This window comes from Bombina bombina, chromosome 3 (assembly GCF_027579735.1).
Source record: "Bombina bombina isolate aBomBom1 chromosome 3, aBomBom1.pri, whole genome shotgun sequence".
Classification (NCBI taxonomy): Eukaryota; Metazoa; Chordata; class Amphibia; order Anura; family Bombinatoridae; genus Bombina; species Bombina bombina.
Window position 1 is genome coordinate 475528613 of NC_069501.1, and position 23766 is coordinate 475552378.

At 37.5% G+C, this 23766-nt stretch overlaps 1 protein-coding gene across 1 annotated transcript in view; it reads left to right on the forward strand.

Moving 5' to 3' along the window:
* The window catches only part of SCUBE3 (signal peptide, CUB domain and EGF like domain containing 3), a 237351-nt gene that overhangs the window by 99268 nt on the left and 114317 nt on the right, over positions 1 to 23766 (forward strand). The window contains exons 6-9 of the mRNA XM_053706789.1: positions 5283 to 5399; positions 10138 to 10185; positions 13588 to 13704; positions 21527 to 21649. Of these exons, the coding sequence (XP_053562764.1) occupies positions 5283 to 5399; positions 10138 to 10185; positions 13588 to 13704; positions 21527 to 21649 (405 nt within the window). The remainder of the gene's footprint in view (positions 1 to 5282; positions 5400 to 10137; positions 10186 to 13587; positions 13705 to 21526; positions 21650 to 23766) is intronic.

Genomic DNA, 23766 nt, shown 5'->3' on the forward strand with positions numbered 1-23766 from the left:
CATAACAAAAATTATACAATAAAATGTGTTTAGTTTTGTTTGGATCTCTTTTGCAATACATGATTCAGATAGCGCATACCATTTTAAACAGCTTTTCTATTTCTTTTATGCAATTTGCTTCATTCTCTTGGTATCCTTTGAAGAAGAAGCAGCAATGCACTACTGTGAGCTAGTTAACGCACTGGGTGAGCCAATAACATGAAACAAATATTGCAGCGACTAATTCAGCGGCTCCTGAGCCTACCTAGGAATCCTTTTTAACAAAGGATGCCAAGAAAGCAAAACAGATTAGATAATAGAAGAAAATTGGAAAGTTGTTTAAAATCACAAGCTCCACCTGAATCATACAATAAAACATTTGGGTTTAATATCCCTTTAAAGGGATAGGCTATTCATCATAAACTCTTTATTACTCATGCAACTGTTAGAAAGAAACAATTTAAATATGTATTTTCTTTATTGAAAACAACGATCAACACACTAAAGTAATTAGTCTGTGAGCTGCTACCATTCTGCTACTCTTCCTGGGCGCGATCCGATATAGATCGCAGTTTGCGGCGCAAGCGAGGGAACCGGCGTCGCCCGCAGTTTCAGCTCGCAACTCGAGCTATCCCATATAAGTCGCCGTCAGATGCTAACGTGCCGTAAGTCTGACAAACCAGCGATGTCCAGAAATCTGCGCAAGTACAAATTTCTGGCGTCGCCAGTGACTTGCGGCACGTTAGAAACTGCCGGCGCCTATAAAACCTGACTAAAGTCTAAAACACCCGCACTGTCTAACACGCCTCCCTAACATAGCCCGACAAGTCTAACACGCCTCCCTAACATAGCCCGACACGTATAACCCTCTATCCGCTATCCCCCCTCACTAGTCTAACAATAAAAAAGCTATTAACCCCTAAACCGCCGCTCCCGTACCCCGCCGCAACCTAATAAAGTTATTAACCCCTAAACCGCCGCTCCTGTACCCCGCCGCCAGCTATATTATATCTATAACCCCCTAAAGTGATCCCCTAACACCGCCGCCATCTATATTAAAATTATTAACCCCTAATGTAAGCCCCTTACACCGCCGCCATCTCTATTAAAATGATTAACCCCTAATTTAATCTACCTACCCCGCCGCCAGCTATATTATCTATATTAACCCTAAGTATATTATAGTAAATATAGGTATTACATTATATATATTAACTATATTAACCCTAATTATATTAGGGTTAATATAGTTAATATAGTTACTATAGTATTTATATTAACTATATTAACTCTATCTAACCCTAACTAAATTTATATTAAATTAATCTAATTCATTTATAAACTAAAATATTCCTATTTAAATCTAAATACTTACCTATAAAATAAACCCTAAGATAGCTACAATATAATTAATAATTACATTGTAGCTATGTTAGGGTTAATATTTATTTTACAGGTAAATTGTTAATTATTTTAACTAGGTATAATAGCTATTAAATAGGTATTACCTATTTAATAGCTACCTAGTTAAAATAATTACCCAATTACCTGTAAAATAAATCCTAACCTAAGTTACAAATACACCTACACTATAAATAAATTTAATAAACTACAAACATCTATCTAAAAATACAATTAAATTAACTAAACTACAAAAAAAAAAAACACTAAATTACAAAAAATAAAAAAAAGATTACAAGATTTTTAAGCTAATTACACCTATTCTAAGCCCCCTAATAAAATAATAAACCCCCAAAATAAAAAAAATTCCCTGCCCTATTCTAAATTAAACAAATTTCAAAGCTCTTTACCTTACCAGCCCTTAAAAGGGCCTTTTGTGGGGCATGCCCCAAAGAATTCAGCTCTTTTGCATACAAATACAATACCCCCCCCATTACAACCCACCACCCACATACCCCTATTCTAAAACCACCCAAACCCCCCTTAAAAAAGCCTAACACTACCCCCCTGAAGATCTCCCTACCTTGTCTTCACCACACTGGGCCGAACTCCTGATCCGATCCGGGCGATGTCTTCCTCCAAGCGGCAAAGAAGAATTCTTCCTCCAGGGATGTCTTCCTCCAAGCGGCAGCAAAGTCTTCATTCTTCCGGAGGCATCTTCAATCTTCTTTTTTCGCTCCGCCGCCGCGGAGCATCCATCCCGGCCGACTGCTGAACTACGAATGAGGTACCTTTAAATGACGTCATCCAAGATGGCGTCCGCCGAATTCCGATTGGCTGATAGGATTCTATCAGCCAATCGGAATTAAGTTAGAAAAATCTGATTGGCTGATTGAATCAGCCAATCAGATTCAAGTTCAATCCGATTGGCTGATCCGAACAGCCAATCAGATTGAGCTCGCATTCTATTGGCTGATCAGATTGAGCTCGCATTCTATTGGCTGATCGGAACAGCCAATAGAATGCAAGCTCAATCTGATTGGCTGATTGGATCAGCCAATCGGATTGAACTTGAATCTGATTGGCTGATTCAATCAGCCAATCAGATTTTTCTAACTTAATTCCGATTGGCTGATAGAATCCTATCAGCCAATCGGAATTCGGCGGACGCCATCTTGGATGACGTCATTTAAAGGTACCTCATTCGTAGTTCAGCAGTCGGCCGGGATGGATGCTCCGCGGCGGCGGAGCGAAGAAAGAAGATTGAAGATGCCGCCGGAAGAATGAAGACTTTGCTGCCGCTTGGAGGAAGACGTCGCCAGAGGAAGAATTCTTCTTTGCCGCTTGGAGGAAGACATCGCCCGGATCGGATCAGGAGTTCGGCCCGGTGTGGTGAAGACAAGGTAGGGAGATCTTCAGGGGGGTAGTGTTAGGCTTTTTTAAGGGGGGTTTGGGTGGTTTTAGAATAGGGGTATGTGGGTGGTGGGTTGTAATGGGGGGGGGTATTGTATTTGTATGCAAAAGAGCTGAATTCTTTGGGGCATGCCCCACAAAAGGCCCTTTTAAGGGCTGGTAAGGTAAAGAGCTTTGAAATTTGTTTAATTTAGAATAGGGCAGGGAATTTTTTTTATTTTGGGGGTTTATTATTTTATTAGGGGGCTTAGAATAGGTGTAATTAGCTTAAAAATCTTGTAATCTTTTTTTTATTTTTTGTAATTTAGTGTTTGTTTTTTTTTGTAGTTTAGTTAATTTAATTGTATTTTTAGATAGATGTTTGTAGTTTATTAAATTTATTTATAGTGTAGGTGTATTTGTAACTTAGGTTAGGATTTATTTTACAGGTAATTGGGTAATTATTTTAACTAGGTAGCTATTAAATAGGTAATACCTATTTAATAGCTATTATACCTAGTTAAAATAATTAACAATTTACCTGTAAAATAAATATTAACCCTAACATAGCTACAATGTAATTATTAATTATATTGTAGCTATCTTAGGGTTTATTTTATAGGTAAGTATTTAGATTTAAATAGGAATATTTTAGTTTATAAATGAATTAGATTAATTTAATATAAATTTAGTTAGGGTTAGATAGAGTTAATATAGTTAATATAAATACTATAGTAACTATATTAACTATATTAACCCTAATATAATTAGGGTTAATATAGTTAATATATATAATGTAATACCTATATTTACTATAATATACTTAGGGTTAATATAGATAATATAGCTGGCGGCGGGGTAGGTAGATTAAATAAGGGATTAATCATTTTAATAGAGATGGCGGCGGTGTAAGTGGCTTACATTAGGGGTTAATAATATTAATATAGCTGGCGGCGGTATAGGGGGATTAGATTAGGGGTTAATAATTTTTATATAGGTGGCGGCGGTGTAAGGGGTCAGATTAGGGGAGAGATAAGGTAGATGACAGCGGTGTAAGGGGTTCTAATTAGGGGATAGATAAGGTATATGGCGGCGGTTTTAGGGGCTCACAGTAGGGGGTTAGTTTATGTAGATGGCGGCGGGGTCCGGGAGCGGCGGTTTAGGGGTTAATAACTTTATTAGGGATTTCGGGGGGGGGGATCGCGGTTGACAGGTAGATAGACATTGCGCATGCGTTAGGTGTTAGGTTTATTTTAGCAGATTGCGGTTGACAGGGAGATAGACATTGCGCATGCGTTAGGTGTTAGGTTTATTTTAGCAGCCAGTTTAGGAAGTTACGGGGCTCCAATAGTCAGCGTAAGGCTTCTTACGGCTGCTTTTTGTGGCGAGGTGAAAATGGAGTAAGTTTTCTCCATTTTCGCCACGTAAGTCCTTACGCTGCATATTGGATACCAAACTGCGCGGGTTTGGTATACCTGCCTATAGCCCAAAAAACTACGGGCGACGGCAGAAATATACGGGCGTAACTTCTAGGTTACGCCGTATATGTGATACCAAACCCGCGCAAATATTGGCGTCGCCGGCTTTTGCGGGCGACGATTTTTATCGGATCGACCCCCCTAATTTTATCTCCACGGTGAAAAAATGAGCAGCCAATCAGCATCAGTGCTGAATTCACACTTTGCAGTGATCTTGTGGGATTTTGTCATAATCTCAATGAATGACACAATGATCCTGCCACATTTCAAAGTAAATTACCTTGGACTGAGGAGGAAAATAAAGTGATTGTGTCTGTACATGTTTGATGCATGCTCCAGTGTAAGTCCCAGGACAGGCATTGGTATTTAATGCTTAAAGGGACATTGTACACTAGATTTTTCTTTGCATAAATGTTTTGTAGATGATCCATTTATATAGCTCATAGAGGTTTCATTTTTGTAAACATTTATAGTTTTGCTTATTTTCAATTAACATTGTGCTGATTTTCAGACTCCTAACAAAGCCCCAAATTTGTAGATGTATACTGATGTATACTGACTTCAGACTGCTTCTGTTTGTATAATGGGTCTTTTCATATGCAGGAGGGGGGAGGTTCTACTATCAGCCCCTTTCAGTGGGTGTTCCAGACAAATCTAATTAACAGTGTTAAATTGGGAGCTTCTAAGTAAGTTTTTAGATTTTTAGATCTTTATCTGTGCATATTATTCTTTATAGTAGTGTCTATTACATGCAGTTAAATTAAAATTTGTGTATACTGCCCCTTTAAAGTCCCTATAAAATAGGATGAGTTTACTTGGGACATTTTGAGGTAAAACAGCTTCCTTTTTACATTTAGATGTTCATGTAATATTTTCTAGTCAGCTTTATAGATAATGTCTCTTTAAGATAAGTAGCACAAACATACTAAATAAATATTTGTGTAACTATGTATAGACTGCATATGAATATATATTTATAGAGTGTATATAAATTGTGCTCATATACAAATTCATGTCTTCCTCTCCTTATAGTGACTTGTAATTATGGAAATGGAGGCTGTCAGCATACATGTGATGACACAGACCATGGTCCCAGATGCGGCTGTCATGTCAAGTTTGCTCTCCATTCTGATGGCAAAACCTGCATAGGTAGGTGAGGGTAAAAACATAATCTGTTCTACTACACTGAGAGTATTTTTAATTCCCTAATTATTCTTAGTTTGTAGAACACAACTTTATTTATTCTGGGTCACTTCACAGTATAGTCTGTGACTATTTTAATCTATTTTATTCTGTCCCACCAGTAGATTTGGACATATTTTGGTGCTGTTGTAACTAGGGTTGTCAGGTGTCCACCTCAAAAATACTGGACGACCTTTAGGTGACTGGGCATGGGTAGTAGGTGGGGTCAGACAATGGCTCCTCCCCAAAGCTCTACCATAGGCTCCACCTTTGAACTTTGCTTTCATCCCTTTGGCTGCCAGTAACACAAAATAAAAGATTTGACCTATTTGGCTGCCAGTAACATGTACACAGCATTGATTTGACTGCCAGTAGCACACACAGAGCATTAAAGGGACAGATAGGGCATGCCATTTTAAACAACTTTCCAATTCACTTTTGTTATCAGATTTGCTTTGTTCTCTTGGCATTCGTTGTTTCCCCCCCGGGGCACAGCCCCTTTGCACAAACGTCACTGGCCGGGGGAAAACAACGATTTGTTGTTTGCTGATGAGTCATCTGTCAATCAAATGCTGTAAATGGCGACCGGAGCTTCGTCTCTTATCCCTATAGCGTTCAGAGTGAAATATCTCTGAAGATAAAGGGCTAGATTTATCAAAGTCATTCTCCTATAATCACGCTCAAAATAACGCATACGCACTGATCCCCATATTCAGTAAACTACTGTGCGCCTTTAATTGCGCAAATCTGAAAGAAATCTGTTCGCCTTCGCCTAGGCGCACGGGCGCGCTCCAGACTGTGCTAATACACATTGCTTACAGACGTAATTTTAGATGCAGACATAGAAATACGACTTGTTTGGAATTCATCATTGCTTTACGCCGATAGGGAACTGAAATTTCGTCTTCAATTGCGTGTTGTATATTTCACCATACAGACTGAGGCGAACACCATTATAATACATGCTTTTACATCTTGTGATGCAGTACTTTCTTCTGTTAACTAATTTTTCAAAGGCTCAGCGACAAAAAGAGACTGTTATTGCAAGAAATTTGCGCTTCCACAGGCGCATATGGGTACCAACAGTTTTATATATATATATCGCTATATTGATATATTTATTTTTGTGATCTTAAATTATCAACATATGGCAAAACAGCACAGAAACATTATATAATATAAATATAAGCTAAATAGTTACCTAAAAATCGCTTTTTTAATAATCAAAACATATAGTAAATATTTATAAGGATGTACTGTGATAAATAAGGAGTAAATAGGGAGTAAATGCTTTTGCCGACAGGCGAAATTTATCATTATTATGCCCCAGCTCGCCTGCGCAAAGTTACGTCTATTTTTGTGATAAATTCTCCGGAGGCGAGCTAGGGCGCAGTTACAGGCGAAGCACATACAGAGTTCGTCTAGCTTTTGATAAATCTAGCCCAAAGTATCTACTAACAATTTGATGAATGAAACTCTCATTGATTTTTTAACTGCTATTGTTTCAGTTTAGGTAATAGTGTTAAACTGACATTCACTTTAAGTGATACATAGAGCTTTGCATAGAGCACTTTCTATTATTCCTTTATCTAAAGAATCATCTGATTTCTTAATGGTTTTTCTGTTTGTTCTCAAAGTCCCAGGGAGTTTGAATGATTTTAGACCAGTGTTTCTGTGTAATAAAAATGATTTTCTCTTGCATGCTTTTGTTTTCACATTGTGATTGTTCTTCACTCCCTAGAGAGTGGCTAAAAAGCTAATTCTGTAAACTAGGTTTTCTTTAAAATGCGGGAAATCAATAGCTGGCTTAGGTAATTTGCATCATTATGAAGAACACCTGTTGGCTTCTCTAGGGAGTGTAAAACAAGCACATTAGACCAGTGTCGGTGTTTAAAGCGACAGTAAAGTCAAAAAGGAAACATTCATAGTTCAGATAGATCCTGCAATTTTAAATAACTTTCTAAATTACTTCTATTATCAACTTAGTTTTGTTCTCTTGCTATCCTTTGTTGAAGAGTAAACCTAGGGAGGCCGAGGAGCTTAGGAGCATGCATGTATCTATTGCATCACTGTTTGCAACTATGTATATCATCACTATAAACATTGTTGCAAACACTGCGGCCAAATGCCTAAAAACACGTGCACGCTCCTGAGCTCACCTAAAATTATTCTTTTACAAAAGATACCAAGATAACTAAGCACATTTGGTAATGGAAGTAAATTTGAAAGTTTTTTTTAAAAACTGCATGCTCTATCCAATCCATTTAAGTTTAATTTTTACTTTACTGTCCCTTTAATGAAGCAAGTCTGATCAGTCTTCATGTGACATTTTTCACTGAATTTAAAGATATTTATTTACAACCGTGTTAGGTACAAGTGGGATATACTGTCTTGTGCCTTATTTGCGATAATAGAAACTCCCAAAAACTCCCATAACTTTTCAGGGTATTAAAGGGATAGAAAGGTCAAAAATTCATTGTGCATGGGAGCATTTCAATTTGAAATCGAAGCATTTTTGCAATATATTTCCATTAGCAAAAATTCTTCTAGTAAAAATGTATTACTATTCTTCTGCGGTGTATTCACATATTCTATGAGGGCCTGTGCACTAGTATTCAAGCTCAGAGAGCTACAGATGAGTATATGGGGCCTATCTATCAAGCTCCGAATGGAGCTTGTGGGCCCGTGTTTCTGGCGAGTCTTCAGACTCGTGAGAAACAGCAGTTATGAAGCAGCGGTCTAAAGACCGCTGCTCCATAACCCTGTCCGTCTGCTCTGAGCAGGCGCACAGGACAGCCGCAATTCAACCCGATTGAATACGATCGGGTTGATTGACACCTCCCTGCTGGCGGCCGATTGGCTGCAAGTCAGGAGGGGGCGGCGTTGCACCAGCAGCTCTTGCGAAACTGATCCGCACTGTCGGATCAGGTCCGCAAGATCCTTCATAAATAGAGGCCTTTGTGTAATTCAAGCCACTACTGACTCTCTGCAAATGTCTGGTGTTTGAATACTGGTGCACTGGCCCTCAATGGATATGTGCATATGCCGTGGAAAAACAGTAATAACTTTTATTAGAAGCATTTTTGCTATTGGAAGTATGTTGCAAAAATGCTTCCATTTCATATTGAAATGCAACTATGCACATTTAATTGTTCACCTTTCTACCAGTTTCTCCTTCACATACAGAACTCAGTATAACAAGATAAACAAATGTGCTTGTCTAAAATTACTTGAGGGACGTTGCAGTGCTGAAGAGACTTCTTAGATCAACTCACTACCAGAGGGGAGAGCTGTAGATCACTAGGCCCTTAGGGGAAGATTTAACAAATGTCGGACAGACATGATCCGCTGCCCGACATTGCTAAATATCCGACAGCATACGCTGTTGGCATTTATCATCGCACAAGCATTTCTTGTGAAATGCTTATGCAATGCCGTCCCCTGCACATTCGTGGCCAGGGGGTGTCAATCAACCTGATCGTATCTGATCGGAATGATTGCAGTTCACCACCTCAGAGGTGGCGGATGAGTTTAGGAGCAGCGGTCTTACGACCACTGCTTTTTAACTTATGTTTCCTGCAACCCTGAAGGCTCGCGCGGAAACAGCAGCATACGCTGCATAATAAATATACCCTTTAGTGTTTGTTCCAGCAAAACAAAAATAGTGTTCTGCCTAGAAAGCAAAAATACAAAGGATGATTCTATGTACAGAAAATAATACTAAAAATGTTGCACCAAGTGAATATATAGTGATACCATAAAAAAAGCAATAAGAAATAAAAACATTGAATTAAAAAAAACAATATCATCATATAATGTATATCCTTATAGACATGTTTGAGAACATACATATTGGGTGCTTGCTGTAGTAATGTGTTAAACATTGTCTTTATCTGTAAAAAAAAATACTTGAACCAAAGCTGTTATTCAAACAAAATTAATGTCAACAGGAAATTTACAGAGATATGATGAACATCTGTGACATTTTACTTAATCTAAAAAGGCACAAGTTGGTATATACCCCAATCTGAATATGTCACTATCATAATGTTAAAGGGTTATGAAACCCAAAAGTTTTATTTCATGATTTAGACAGAGCATTCATTTGTAAACAACTTTATCATTAATTTAGCTTCATACTCTTGGTATCCTTTCTTGAAAGAGCAGCAATGTACTACTGGGAGCTAGCTGACTACGTTGGTAAGCCAATCACAAGAGGCATATATGTACAGCCACCAATTAGCAGCTAGTTCCTAGCTCATGAGCATACCTAAGTACACTTTTCAACAAAGGATAGCAAAAGAACAGAGATAATTAGCTTTATTTAAAAAAAAAAAAAAAAAGTACATTGGAAAGTTTTTTTTAAATTGCATGATCTATCTGAATTATGAAAAAAAATGTTGGGTTAAAGGGAGTCTTGTGGTTTGACTGTAAATACAAATTAAATTCCTCCTATATGTCAGATAAACATAAACCAAATCATGGGAAGGAAGCTAGATCTGGGCACTTGCTAGCAAATAAAATATCTAAAATGTGGATATTAAAAAGGCAAAATCAACAAAAAATGTTTATTGTTTGAATGAAATGAAGCAGATTTTGCTACCTGAGTAAGGAATTCTGCATACAATTCTCCCTGTTAGCGGGTGCTCTGGGTAGGTATTGGCTGAAATTTGATTATACTGATGGATCCCTCTCTTGTAAACAGGGGAGAGGCGCAACGATCAAACCCCTAGTGCCCCGATCTTAGCCAATGGTAAATATCATGCCTGCTTCTAGCTGTGTATCAGTTTGTGCGTATATATACATACACTAAACAAATGTCGTTATTGATATATTGCATATGTGCGCTGTATGTGTTTTCAGTTTGTTACTGTGTGTGTCTGTTTGATGCTTGCATAATGTGGTGTTGTCTGTTTATCTCACATTTACAAATGTCTGTTATTCTGTGTGTTCAGGCTTGTTATATGTGTGCATGTGTACTTGTGATCACAGACCCACAGATATATGTACATTTATACAGAAATAAAATGTGTGTGCATACATATATAATGGAATATTTGTGAATATATATAATATGTGCACATATTAGGAAACCTTATTAAGCAATAATGATAATTACAGCCAGTGCTTAAGTAAAGTCAAAATTAAACTTTCTTGATTTAGACAGTTCATGCGATTTTAAGTAACTTTCCAATTTGCATTGTTCTTCTGGTATCCTTTTTTGAAAGCATACCCAGTAGGAGCTCCCTGCATATATCGCCTCTTGTCATTAGCTCGCATGATGTGTTCCCAATAGTGCATTACTGCCCCCTTCAGCAAAAAATACCAAGACAATTAAAGGGACATTACGGTCAAAATTTAAATGCACATAGATAAATTACATCTTTCAATAGAAACATATTTGCAATATACAGTATCCCACAAAAGTGAATTCACCCCTCACATTTTTGTAAATATTTGATTATATCTTTTCATGTGACAACACTGAAGAAATGACACTTTGCTACAATGTAAAGTAGTGAGTGTACAGCCTGTATAACAGTGTAAATTTGCTGTCCCCTCAAAATAACTCAACACACAGCCATTAATGTCTAAACCGTTGGCAACAAAAGTGAGTACACCTCTAAGTGGAAATTTCCAAATTGGGCCCAATTAGCCATTTTCCCTCCCCGGTGTCACAAGTGTGTTAATGGGAGCAGGTGTGCTAAATTTGGTGTTATCGCTCTCACACTCTCTCATATTGGTCACTGGAAGTTTAACATGGCACCTCATGGCAAAGAACAATCTGAGGATCTGAAAAAAAGAATTGTTGCTCTACATAAAGATGGCCTCTAGGATATAAGAAGATTACAAGACCCTGAAACTGAGCTGCAGCACGGTGGGCAAGACCATACAGTGGTTTCACAAGACAGGTTCCACTCAAAACAGGCCTCGCCATGGTCAATCAAAGAAGTTGAGTGCACGTGCTCAGCGTCATATCCAGAGGTTGTCTTTGGGAAATAGACATACATATGAGTACTGCCAGCATTGCTGCAGAGGTTGAAGGTGTGGGGGTTCAGCCTGTCAGTGCTCAGACCATACGCCGCACACTACATCAAATTGGTCTGCATGGCTGTCGTCCCAGAAGGAAGCCTCTTCTAAAGATGATGCACAAGAAAGCCGGCAAACAGTTTGCTGTAGACTAAGTACATGGATTACTGGAACCATGTCCTGTGGTCCGATGAGAGCAAGATAAACTTATTTGGTTCAGATTGTGTCAAGCGTGTGTGGCGGCAACCAGGTGAGGAGTACAAAGACAAGTGTGTTTTGCCTACAGTCAATCATGGTGGTGGGAGTGTCATGGTCTGGGCCTGCATAAGTGCTGCCGGCACTGGGGAGCTCCAGTTAATTGAAGGAACCATGAATGCCAACATGTACTGTAACATACTGAAGCAGAGCATGATCCCCTCCCTTCGGAGACTGGGCAGCAGGGTAGTATTCAAACACGGTAACGACCCCAAACACACCTCCAAGATGACCACTGCCTTGCTAAAGAAGCTGAGGGTAAATTTGATGGACTGGCCAAGCATGTCTCCAGACCTAAACCCTAGTGAGCATCTGGGGGGCATCCTCAAACGGAAGGTGGGGGAGCGCAAGGTCTCTAACATCCACCAGCTCCGTGAAGTTGTCATGGAGGAGTAGAAGAGGACTCCAGTGGCAAGCTGTGAAGCTCTGGTGAACTTCATGCCCATGAGGGTTAAGGCAGTGCTGGAAAATAATGATGGCCACACAAAATATTGACACTTTGGGCCCAATTTGGACATTTCCACTTAGGGGTGTACTCGCTTTTGTTGCCAACAGTTTAGACATGAATGGCTGTGTGTTGAGTTATTTTGAAGGGGACAGCAAATTTACACTGTTATACAGTCTGTACACTCACTACTTTACATTGTAGCAAAGTGTCATTTCTTCAGTGTTGTCACATGAAAAGATATAATAAAATATTTACAAAAATGTGAGGGGTGTACTCACTTTTGTGGGATACTGTACATGTATTAGCAAAAATGCTTCTAGTAAAAGTTATCACTGTTTTAGTGCGAACATTTTTCTCTGCAAGTGCATGTTAAGCATATCTAGATATTCTCAGTGCACCAGCATTTTAAATACTACAGCTGTTCAGGGCACCAGTGGGGCTTGTATCATGTCAGCAATTAACAAATTGAGTCATTACCAGATGGTACAAGCACTTTAGGCTCTCTGAGCAAGTACCGTGCTTAAAATGCTGGTGCATTGTACATTATTAAATACACTTTTGAAACAGCTATAGCTTTTATTAGAAACATTTTTGCAAAAATGCTTCTATTCAAAAGTGAAATGCATCCATGTGGATTGTAATTTAGGCTGGAATGTCCCTTTAAGATAATTTGATGATAGAAGTAAATTGAAAAGTTGCTTAAAATTGCATGTTCTGTCTAAATCATGAAAATTTAATTTTGACTTTCCTCTTCCTTTTAAAAATAATAGCACTGAGATCTTAGTACTCCTAAGCTTCCTGCTCCACCCCCCTCCTACTTGTTGTGTTTGATAAGGGGAAAATACTTTTCTTTTTAACTCATTCATTTTTTGTTGGTGTTGCCTTGCAATTAACACTCTTTAGGATATCAGCGGGGATCTTATTCTGTCTTGGCTAACATTTATTTATTTTTGTTTCTTATTCTGCAACCACCTGAAAGTAATGAGTGTGTATGTAGTGTATGTAGAAAGGATGTGCTTCCCATATAGGGTCGCCACCTCGGCCTTATTTTCCTGGACACGTTTGAGTTATACATGCTGCAGGGTATGCAGAGGGCATTGTGCACCTAAACAGCACACAAATAGTGACCCTGGGCAGCACTATGGTCCTCCCTGCATACCCTGAAACATGTGTAACTCATAAGTGTCCAGGAAAACATGGCCGAGGTGGTAAACCTATTCCCATATGTTATATCAGTCAATTTGGGGCATGGGGTCAAATGTAGAAAAGAGAACATTTAGGGTAACAGGTATACATATTGAAAACATTATGTGTAAACAGAATAAGATGGTGTTTGTATGTAAATTGATATTCACACTATGTCTCACTCCTTCCCAACTCCTGTATTTCTCTACTTTCCACCCATTCTCTCTTATGTTATAGAGACCTGTTCAGTGAATAATGGTGGCTGTGACAGCCGATGTCATGACTCATTAGCAGGAGTGCACTGTAGCTGTCCAATGGGATTCATGTTACAGCCGGACAGGAAGACATGTAAAGGTAAGTACTGCTAGACATGGCCACTCTCAGTCATGCATTGTCTTATGATGTGCAGCCCACTACAGGTGGCACCACTAGAATTACTGAATAATATGAAGAACACATTGGCTACCTATAGAGGATGATCAATCTCTGATTGGTTGCAGTATCACACCCACATTTCAGTTTCAAAATGGGAGGTACTACCTCTTTCAACAGTTGCCCTTTGCTCGTGAATATTTATTTGTTCTTTACAACATTTTTTTTTTTAATAGAAAATCCCCCACAATACATGATACATGTTTATTAAATGAACAATGATCTGTCAAAATTCCAGTTTATAGTGGGGTACTTTTAAATGAACCTGCAACAAGTGCCCCCTCTATCCTTTTTACTTAAGGGACATGAAACAAACCCATTTTTTTTCTTTCATGATATAGATAAAGAATACGATTTTAAAAAACTTTCCAATATATCTGTTATCTACATTGCTTCCTTCTCTTAGTATATTTTGTTGAAAAAAACAGCAATGCACATGGGTGAGCCAATAACATGAGGCTTAAACTTGCAACAACCAATCAGCAGTTCCTGAGCCTCTCTAGATATGCTTTTAACAAAGTATACCAAGAGAACAAAATAAATTAGATAATAGAAATAAATTGGAAAGTTGTTTAAATTGTATGTTTTCTCTGAATCAAGAAAGAAAAATGGGTTTCATGTCCCTTTAATGGTCCTTAGGGTGGTAATATTGTTTATGTCTGCCAAAAGAGAAGGAATTCATTGGAAAAAAATCTGGTGTTAAAATAAGGAACATAAACTATACTTACAAGCATATAATTACCTAGATATACAAATGTAACCACTTTTTTCTCTTGTGTGAAAATTATTTTTAATTTGTGCTTGTATGAAGATTTCGAGTTGATGAAATCCCAAAATCCTTATATTTACCCTGGCGGCTCTATGGAATTATACAATAATTAGAAATCTTCCTGTTACTGCAGTAAAAAAACAACAACCCAGCAACACAGTGGTCTGATTAGTATCAAAATGCGGTAAAATATCAGAGTTTAAAATACATTATAACAAAACTGATGGTATAAAGAGATTTAATGCTCTATAAATAATTGATGTGACAATACAAATGATACAGTCTACACATTCAACTCCTTTATAATAATAGGGAAGACTATTATTATTATTCTTAGATATAAGGAGGGAGATTTAACACTCTCATGCCCCTTCTGGACACCGATGGCAACAATATTAAAGGGGCAGTCTAGTCAAAATTAAACCTTCATGATTCAGATAGGGCATGTAATTTTAAACAACTTTCCAATTTACTTCTATTATCTAATTTGCTCAATTCTTTAGATATCCTTTGTTGAAGAAATAGCAATGCACATGCGTGAGCCAATCTCACAAGGCCTCTATGTGCAGCAACCAATCAGCAGCTACTGAGCATATCTAGATATGCTTTTCAGCAAGTGATATCAAGAGAATGAAGCAAATGAGATAATAGAAGTAAATTAGAAAGTTGTTTAAAATGACATGCTCTTTCTAAGTCACGAAAGAAAAAATTGGGGTTTCATGTCCCTTTAACTTAAGTGAGAAGCCCTTTAAGATGGTTGGAATATCCCTTCTGTCACATGTATCCATTATAATGACTAAACACAACTTACATTTCATTCAGCCACTAAAATAACTATCAAAAGTCATAGGATATTGGTGTATAATATAGTATTGCAATTCATAGCAATACTTTCTTTAAAGGGATATTAAACCTACAACTTTTATTTTATGATTCAGACAGAGCAAACAATTTAAAACAAGTTTCCAATTTACTTTTATTGTCAAATTCGCTTTGTTCCCATTGTTGTCTTTGTTGATGAGATACATAGGTAGGTGTATATGAGTACTACATGGCAGGAAATAGTGCTGCATCTAGTGCTCTTTTAAATGGATAACATTCTTGCAAAACTGCTGCCACATAGTGCTCAAAACACGTGCATGCTTCTGAGCTTATATCCCTGCTTTTTAACAAAAGATGGCAAAAGATCTATGAAGATGTGGTAAGAGAAGTAAAATTAAAATGGTATGCTCTGTCTGAATCATGAAAGAAGAATGTAGGATGTCCTATCCCTTTAATAATCTAACAGTTCTTATTAAAGTGAATGTCAATTTTGATGCTAAAGTGCCCGGTTTTTAAAAATCCGATTAAAAACAGGGGCACTTTAATTCATCAAAATTTACATTTCACTCTTGTTGTGAAATACTTACCTTTTAATCTGGACAGCCAATCCAGTTTCCTCCACCCATCACAAAGCCTCTTCCTGGGTCTAAAATTAGGAATCCGGCTTCCTCCAATCACGGCATTGAATCAGACACTGATTCCCCCAGGGGGAAGCCGTGATTGGAGGATGACCTATCCATCATTTCTGACGTCAGAAATGGCTTGCAACAACCTGAGGAAGCTGGAGTGGCTGTCAAGTTTAAAAGGTAAGTATTTTTTCAGAACAGGAGTGAAATGTAAATTTTGATGAATTAAAGTGCCCCTGTTTTTAATCAAATTTTTAAAAACCGGGCACTTTAGCATAAAAATTTACATTCACTTTAATATTGCTGGGATACTATAAAATATTCCTATATTGTTTTGTTTTCTGTTGCTCATTAAAACTGAGTTTTAGCTGCTGGCAGACCTAATAGGCGTAGTACTTATGTTATTCTCTTAGAAAAGAGGCTGAAACAAGTTTTCTGACGACTGCTTTCCTTAAAAGCTATCAGGATTATCTATAAAAGACTGCAAGGTTTAAAGTGAGAGTACCTGACACTGCCAAGTCCTCACCATATGAATATAATTGTTTTTAGTTTCATATACATTACTTATTTGTATAGCTAATGGGAAACATCAGAGACCTGCTTGGATAGCACATAGTTAAACACATTCAAGGACCTATTTTTGAACTTACTTGGTAAAACCTATTTTACCATGAAAACAGTACAAAGCTATTTTTGTTTGTGAAAATTTATTCCCTAGTATTAAAATATAAAGTATGAAGCAGGACACTCAGCCGTTTCAGATTTTGCACAATGATTCCACGCAGGTAGCACTAGGGTGGCCATGTTTTCCTGGACACTTATGAGTTACACATGCTGCAGGGTTTGCAGAGGGCAACATGAATTACACCCCTGGACAGCACACAAATAGTTACCCTGGACAGCACTATTCATGTTACTCCCTGCACACCCTGCAGCATGTGTAACTCATAAGTGTCCAGGAAAACATGGCTGAGGTAGCAAACCTGTGCAGCAATCATCCTAGAATCGCAATCCATTACCTATAAATATCCCAAATTAAAATAGAGCTCCCCTGACCCCAATCAGGAAAGGTCAAGCCACACCTGCACTTGCTCCACCCACAGGTCATTCTAGCCTCCTTCTGGATTCTAGATGGGACATTTTGTGAGGTATGTTAAAGTGAATATAACATCAAATGCAAAATATTAAGTATAAAGTGAATACAACTCCAATTTTATTGAGTAGTATATTATACTGCCTTTATATATACTTATTAAGAAATGTAGGGAGCACTGATTTATGATATATAGCAAATGTCTCTTTCCAGAAGTCTTCAAGCCTTGTAATACCATTAGTCCTCACAGATACATCTTACAGTCTCAGCAAGCTTTAGAGAATCAAGGCCTAAAGCTCAACTTTCCTTTTTTTTGTGATTTAAAGGGACATGCAACCCAAACTTTTTCTTTCATGTTTCAAACAGAGCATAACATTTAAAAAAAAACAACTTTCCAATGTACTTTTATTATCAGTTTTACTTCTCATGGTATACTTTCTTGAAGGAGCAGCAATGCACTACTGGGACATTGTTAAGGCAATGACAATAGGTATATGTGCAGTCACCAATCAGCAGATAGCTCCCAGTTCCTGAGCCTACCTAGGTATGCTAGTCAAGAATGTATACCAGGAAAATGAAGCACATTAGATAATATAATTAAATAGGAAAGTTGCTTAAAATTGTAGGCTTTCTCTGAATCAGAAAAACTATTTGGTTCCATGTTCCTTTAAATTAAAAGACAATTTAGAATAGAGTCCAGCATACAGCAAAAATCCTCAAAGAGGTGAGAGTAATCCTTACTATCTTTACCTTTGTACCTTTAAATTAAAAGGACATGGGAAAGGAGAGTTTACCATTAAAGGGACATAGTGAAGGTAAACTTTGATGAATGAAAGCCCGTTTTTTTAAAATACTATTAAAAACAGGGGCACTTTCATTCATCAAAGTTTAGAAGGCAGACGTTTTGATTAAAAACTTACCTTTGTTTCTTTTTTATGACACGATGAGTCCACGGATCATCTTAATTACTAATGGGATCCTCATTGCTCCTGCTTGGCCTCGCAGGATTTGGTATGCAGATCTCTGCCACCTTGGAGACGTCCGTTGAGGAAGGATCTTCTAATTCAAGGGCCCTTCCTTTTCCCAAATCTAGTTTCTCTGAAGCTGACTGCTTGGAGATTGAACACCTAATTTTTTTCCAAGCGGGGGTTTTCTGACTCGGTCATAGAGACCATGATTCAGGCTCGTAAGCCTGTAACTAGAAGGATTTACCATAAGATTTGGCATAAATATCTCTATTGGTGTGAATCCAAGGGCTACTCATGGAGTAGAGTTAGGATTCCTAGAATTTTGTCTTTTCTCCAAGAAGGGTTGGAGAAAGGTTTATCGACTAGATCCCTAAAGGGTCAAATCTCGGCCTTATCTATTTTGTTACACAAACGTCTGGCGGATGTCCCAGATGTACAATCATTTTGTCAGGCCCTGGTCAGGATCAGGCCTGTGTTCAAACCAGTTACTCCTCCATGGAGTCTTAATTTAGTTCTCAAAGTTCTTCAAGGGGCTCTGTTTGAGCCTATGCATTCTTTAGATATTAAGTTGTTATCTTGGAAGGTTTTATTTCAGCATTGCAGTATGAGTCTCCTTACCTTATTTTCCATTCAGATAAGGTAGTTTTACGTACTAAATTAGGATTTCTTCCTAAGGTTGTTTCTGATCGGAACATTATTCAGGAGATTGTTGTTCCTTCTTTGTGTCCTAATCCTTCTTCTCAGAAAGAACGACTTCTGCACAATTTAGACGTGGTCCATGCTTTAAAGTTTTACCTGCAGGCGACTAAGGACTTTCATAAGTCTTCTTCTTTGTTTGTGATTTTCTCAGGAAAACGTAAGGGACAGAAAGCTACGACTACTTCTGTTTCTTTTTGGCTGAAGAGTATCATACGTTTTGCATATGAGACTGATGGACAGCAGCCTCCTGAGAGAGTTACGGCTCATTCCACAAGGGCTGTGCTTCCTCATGGGCATTCAAAAATGAAGCTTCTGTGGAACAGATTTGCAAGTCTGCAACTTGGTCCTCTCTTCACACTTTTTCAAAGTTCTACAAATTTGACACTTTTTGCCTCGGCTGAGGCCGCTTTTGGGAGAAAGGTTCTTCAAGCAGTGATGCCTTCTGTTTAGGTTCCCTGTCTTGTCCCTCCCGTATCATCTGTGTACTTTAGCTTGGGTATTGAATCCCATTAGTAATTAAGATGATCCGTGGACTCATCGTGTCATAAAAAAGAAAAGAAAATTTATGCTTACCTGATAAATGTATTTCTTTTTTGACACAATGAGTCTACGGCCCGCCCTGTTCTTGTAAGACAGGTTGTTGGTTATTATAAACTTCAAACACCTCTGCACCTTGGTTTTTCCTTTCTATCCTTAACTTTGGTCGAATGACTGGAGTGGGAGGGAAGGGACGAGCTATTTAACAGCTTTGCTGTGGTGCTCTTTGCCGCCTCCTGCATGGCAGGACTGGTATTCCCAATAGTAATTAAGATGACCTGTGGTTTCATCGTGTCAAAAAAGAAATACATTTATTAGGTAAGCATAAATTTTCTTTTTTTTCACAGCCAGAGCAGCTTCCCCCACCCGGAGATCCTCTCTTCACACATCATCAGTAACTAATCCGGCTTCCTTCAATCACGGCATGGCCTCAGGCAATGACTACCCTGGGGGGAAATGAGGATGCTGGATTAGTTATTGATGACATGTGAAGAGAGGATCTCCGTGTGGGGGAAGCTGCTCTGGCTGTGAAAAAAACAAAGGTAAGTTTTTAATCAAAACGTCTGCCTTCTAAACTTTGATGAATGAAAGTGCCCCTGTTTTTAATAGTATTTTTAAAAAACGGGCTTTCATTCATCAAAGTTTACCTTCACTTTAAACACTTTGAGATGGTCATATAAAATGATAAATCATATGTATAAAAAAAAGTTGTCAGTATACTTTCATTATTTATTTTGTCCCCTTTGCCTTTAATTCCATTCTGAATTTGTGAGCTTTTCAGTTCCTGCTAGAAATGGAAGTGCAGAACACTGTTATATTCCACACAGCCATTGGCTGCACACTCTAGTGACCTATTTATAACTGTCTCTAATTGGCCACAGCAGAGAAAGTAACCTATATTACAACATGGCAGCTCCCATTGTATTATAGACACTAAAACTTTACACTTATTTTGTCAATATTTAAACAGCTAATTAAACTTTAAAAAAATACAGCTATAAGTTATTCCCAGACTAATCTTTCCTTTGAATGCTTCATTCTATGTAGCATTTATTTAGTGTTTTAATGTGACCATGCAATAACAAAATATATACATAAATATATCTACATTTTTATCCACATTAAACATTTTCCAAAACATTAAGAAAGAAATTCATATTAGAATATTCGAATTCAATATTATCTCTTCAATATTGTGTAAACCAGTTATAGTTTGGTTTACCTATAGCAATGGTTGATGGCTTGTCTGCCAAGGTTCTGAGCTTTAATTTTTGTTGCTGTCTATGAGGATAAGCACTGATGTGTAATTATTCAAACAAATCTTAATTCCATGGTAAGACCTTCCTCATAAAGTTTGACTCTTCATAAACTTTCATTAAATGAGATATTGCATCTAAAAATAGTCTCAACTGGGTTAACTCAGTCTTGCATATAAGCCTTGAAATGTTTATGAGGACTCTGTGGCTAATTGAAATGTAAAACACAAGCTAAATGAATTGGCACCAGAAACGTCCTTATGTTGTAAAAAGTGGGATATTATTTATTGGTCTTTGGGTCTGGTGGTGTATATGCAATTCATGCTTGTTAGGCATCTAGGTGATATTGATGGCACAGGAAATGTTTTTAGTGAGGGGAGGGATATAAAACATTGAGTACAGAAAAGAGCCAGTGACCTCCCAATTGTCCCTATTTGAGAAGGACAGTCCCTAATTCTGAGCTCTGTCTTGCTGTTCCTGTTTAGAGATTGCCCGTTAGCCTCACCCATAGACCAAACAGATACGCCCACAAACCACACAGACACGCCCACTGACAACCAGACATTACCATTATCCTGTCAAAAATCCACCTTTGGCACCAAAATGACAACGGACCCCCTCAACCTCAAGAGTTGCTAATTCCTAGCCACAAATGTTGGGAACTATTATTTTTATTATTAGTGAATGGGAGAATAATAATGGTCATAAAGAGTCCTTATTATAAAGAACCACATCCCCTGTATACATCTTTGCACCATCAACATTTTACATGTTTGAGAATGAGGGAAATCTGAACATACCAGCGAAGGGACAAGAAGTGGCTTATTTCTGCTGCAATCTTGTAATGGATCTGCAAAGTTTGTCTCAATTCTTTATCTCTTCGTGGGATCTTTAACAGTACACTTTTTCACAGGATTATTATTGTATGAGTTCTATCATAAAAAAAGTTTCAGTGTTGTAATTTTCTTCTGCAGATATTGATGAGTGTCGCATGAATAACGGTGGTTGTGACCATATCTGCCGGAATTCTGTTGGGAGTTTTGAGTGCGGCTGCAGAAAAGGATACAAACTGCTTATCAATGAGAGAGGATGCCAGGGTGAGTTTTATGCACACATTTCACTTTATCTCTATCTAATCTAAACATCTTAATACATATGGTGTGTGCAAAAGTAATTAGGAAAAAGTAAAGCAGAAAATAATTAAGTGAATAAAATATATAATATATCAGCAGTGATAATAAATCACATTTGACTATATATTTGTGTTAGCAACATTTGCATTGTTTTAACTTTTGCCTTGTGACTTTGCTTTTGTGAGTTAGGGTCAGAGAAAATAAAAAAAAAAGTAAAAAAATAAAAAAGCTCCTACACAGATGTTTAGAATGTTGTATGATCAGAGTTCTAAATCCTGCATCAGCCACTCAATCCTGTGTGGGGTGAGGGGGGCACAATTTAAAGGGGCCGTGTAGGATATGTGCATATTCTTTTTCAACAAGGGATACCAAGAGAACAAAGCACATTTGAAAATAGAAGGGAATTTAAAAGTGTCTTAAAATGACCTGCTCTATTGGAATCATGCAAGTTTAAGTTTGTCTTCCCTATCTCTTTAAGTTAAAGGGACAGTAAAAGACAAATTTAAACTTTCATGATGTAGAACATGCAATTTTAAACAAGTTTACAATTTACTTGAATTATCAACTTTGCTTTGTGCTCTTGGGATATATTACTGAAAATATACTATAATGTATATTAAAGAGCAGTTGTTAACATATTAAAATACTGTTTTTTGTTAAAAAAAACAACAAAAAACAACAAGTTAAAGGTTCAATAAAGTGAAAATTAAACATTCATGATTCCGATAGAGCAAGCAATTTTAAAAGACTCCAGTTCACTTCCATTATCAAATTGTGCACAGACTTTTTATATACACACTTCTCGAGGCACCAGCACCTGCTAACCATGAGCAGAGGTAGCAGTGTATACGTTTATAAGTCTGTGATTGACTGGTGGCTGTCACATGACACAGAGTGTTGGCAAATTGAAGTACATTTTTTAAATGTGTCAGAAAAAAAATCAGAGCAAGTGCTAGTGCACTGCCTTTTTATTATGCATTTGTTTATTATGCAATTCTACTGTATTTAAAGGGACATTATACACCAGATTTTTCTTTGCATAAATGTTTTGTAGATGATCCATTTATATAGCCCATAGAGGTTTCTTTTTTGTAAAAATGTTTAGTTTTGCTTATTTTTAAATAACATTGTGCTGATTTTCATACCAAGCCCCAAAGTTTTGGGAGTATACTGCTGTCTACAGACTCTAGCTTGCTCCTGTTTGTTTAAAGGGTCTTTTCAAATGCAGAGGAGGGGGGGGGGGGAAGTGTCTGCTGCCACTGGGTGTTCCAGTCAACTTAATGAAAAGTACTAAACTGGGAGCTTCTAAGTAAGTTTTTAAAAGGTTTTATACAGGATTTTTATATCAGTATCTGTGCATATTATTCTTTATAGTAGTGTATAATACATGCAGTTATATAAAAATTGGTATTTACTGTCCCTTTAATGGTCTTATAAGCAATTTACAGTACATTATGTTTTCAGTTTTATGTCCATTTCACATCTCTAAACATCACCCTGCTTTAATATGCTAATCCTTTAAAGGGACATGAAATTCAAATTATTTCTTCATTACTCAGAGGATACAATTTTAAACAACTTTTCAATTTACATCTGTTATCAAATTTGCTTCATTGTATTGGTATCCTTTGTTGAAGGAGCAGCAATGTAATACTGGGAGCTAGCTGAGCACATTGGTAGTGGCAATTACAAGAGGCATATATGTGCCACCCCAATCAGCAGCTAGTTCCCAGTAGTGCACTGCTGCTCCTGAGCCTATCTAGGTAAATTTTTCAACAAAGAATACCAAGGGAACAAAGCAAATGTAATAATATAAGTAATTTGGAAAGTTGTTTGATTCACTAATTTTACTTTACTGCCCCTTTAAGCTGCTACTGTACTGTCTATTTAAGCCATTCACCACTAAACATTGTGTATGAAACCTTGAAACGCTACACAACTTACAACTTGAAATTGTTTCATTGTGTCTTTAAATGATACACAGCGTAGATTAAAATACACTTTTTAAAAGATACATAGACCAAGGCAACTGAGTTTATGTGGTGTGGTGATCTAAATACTTGTGGAAGCAAATACCGGTC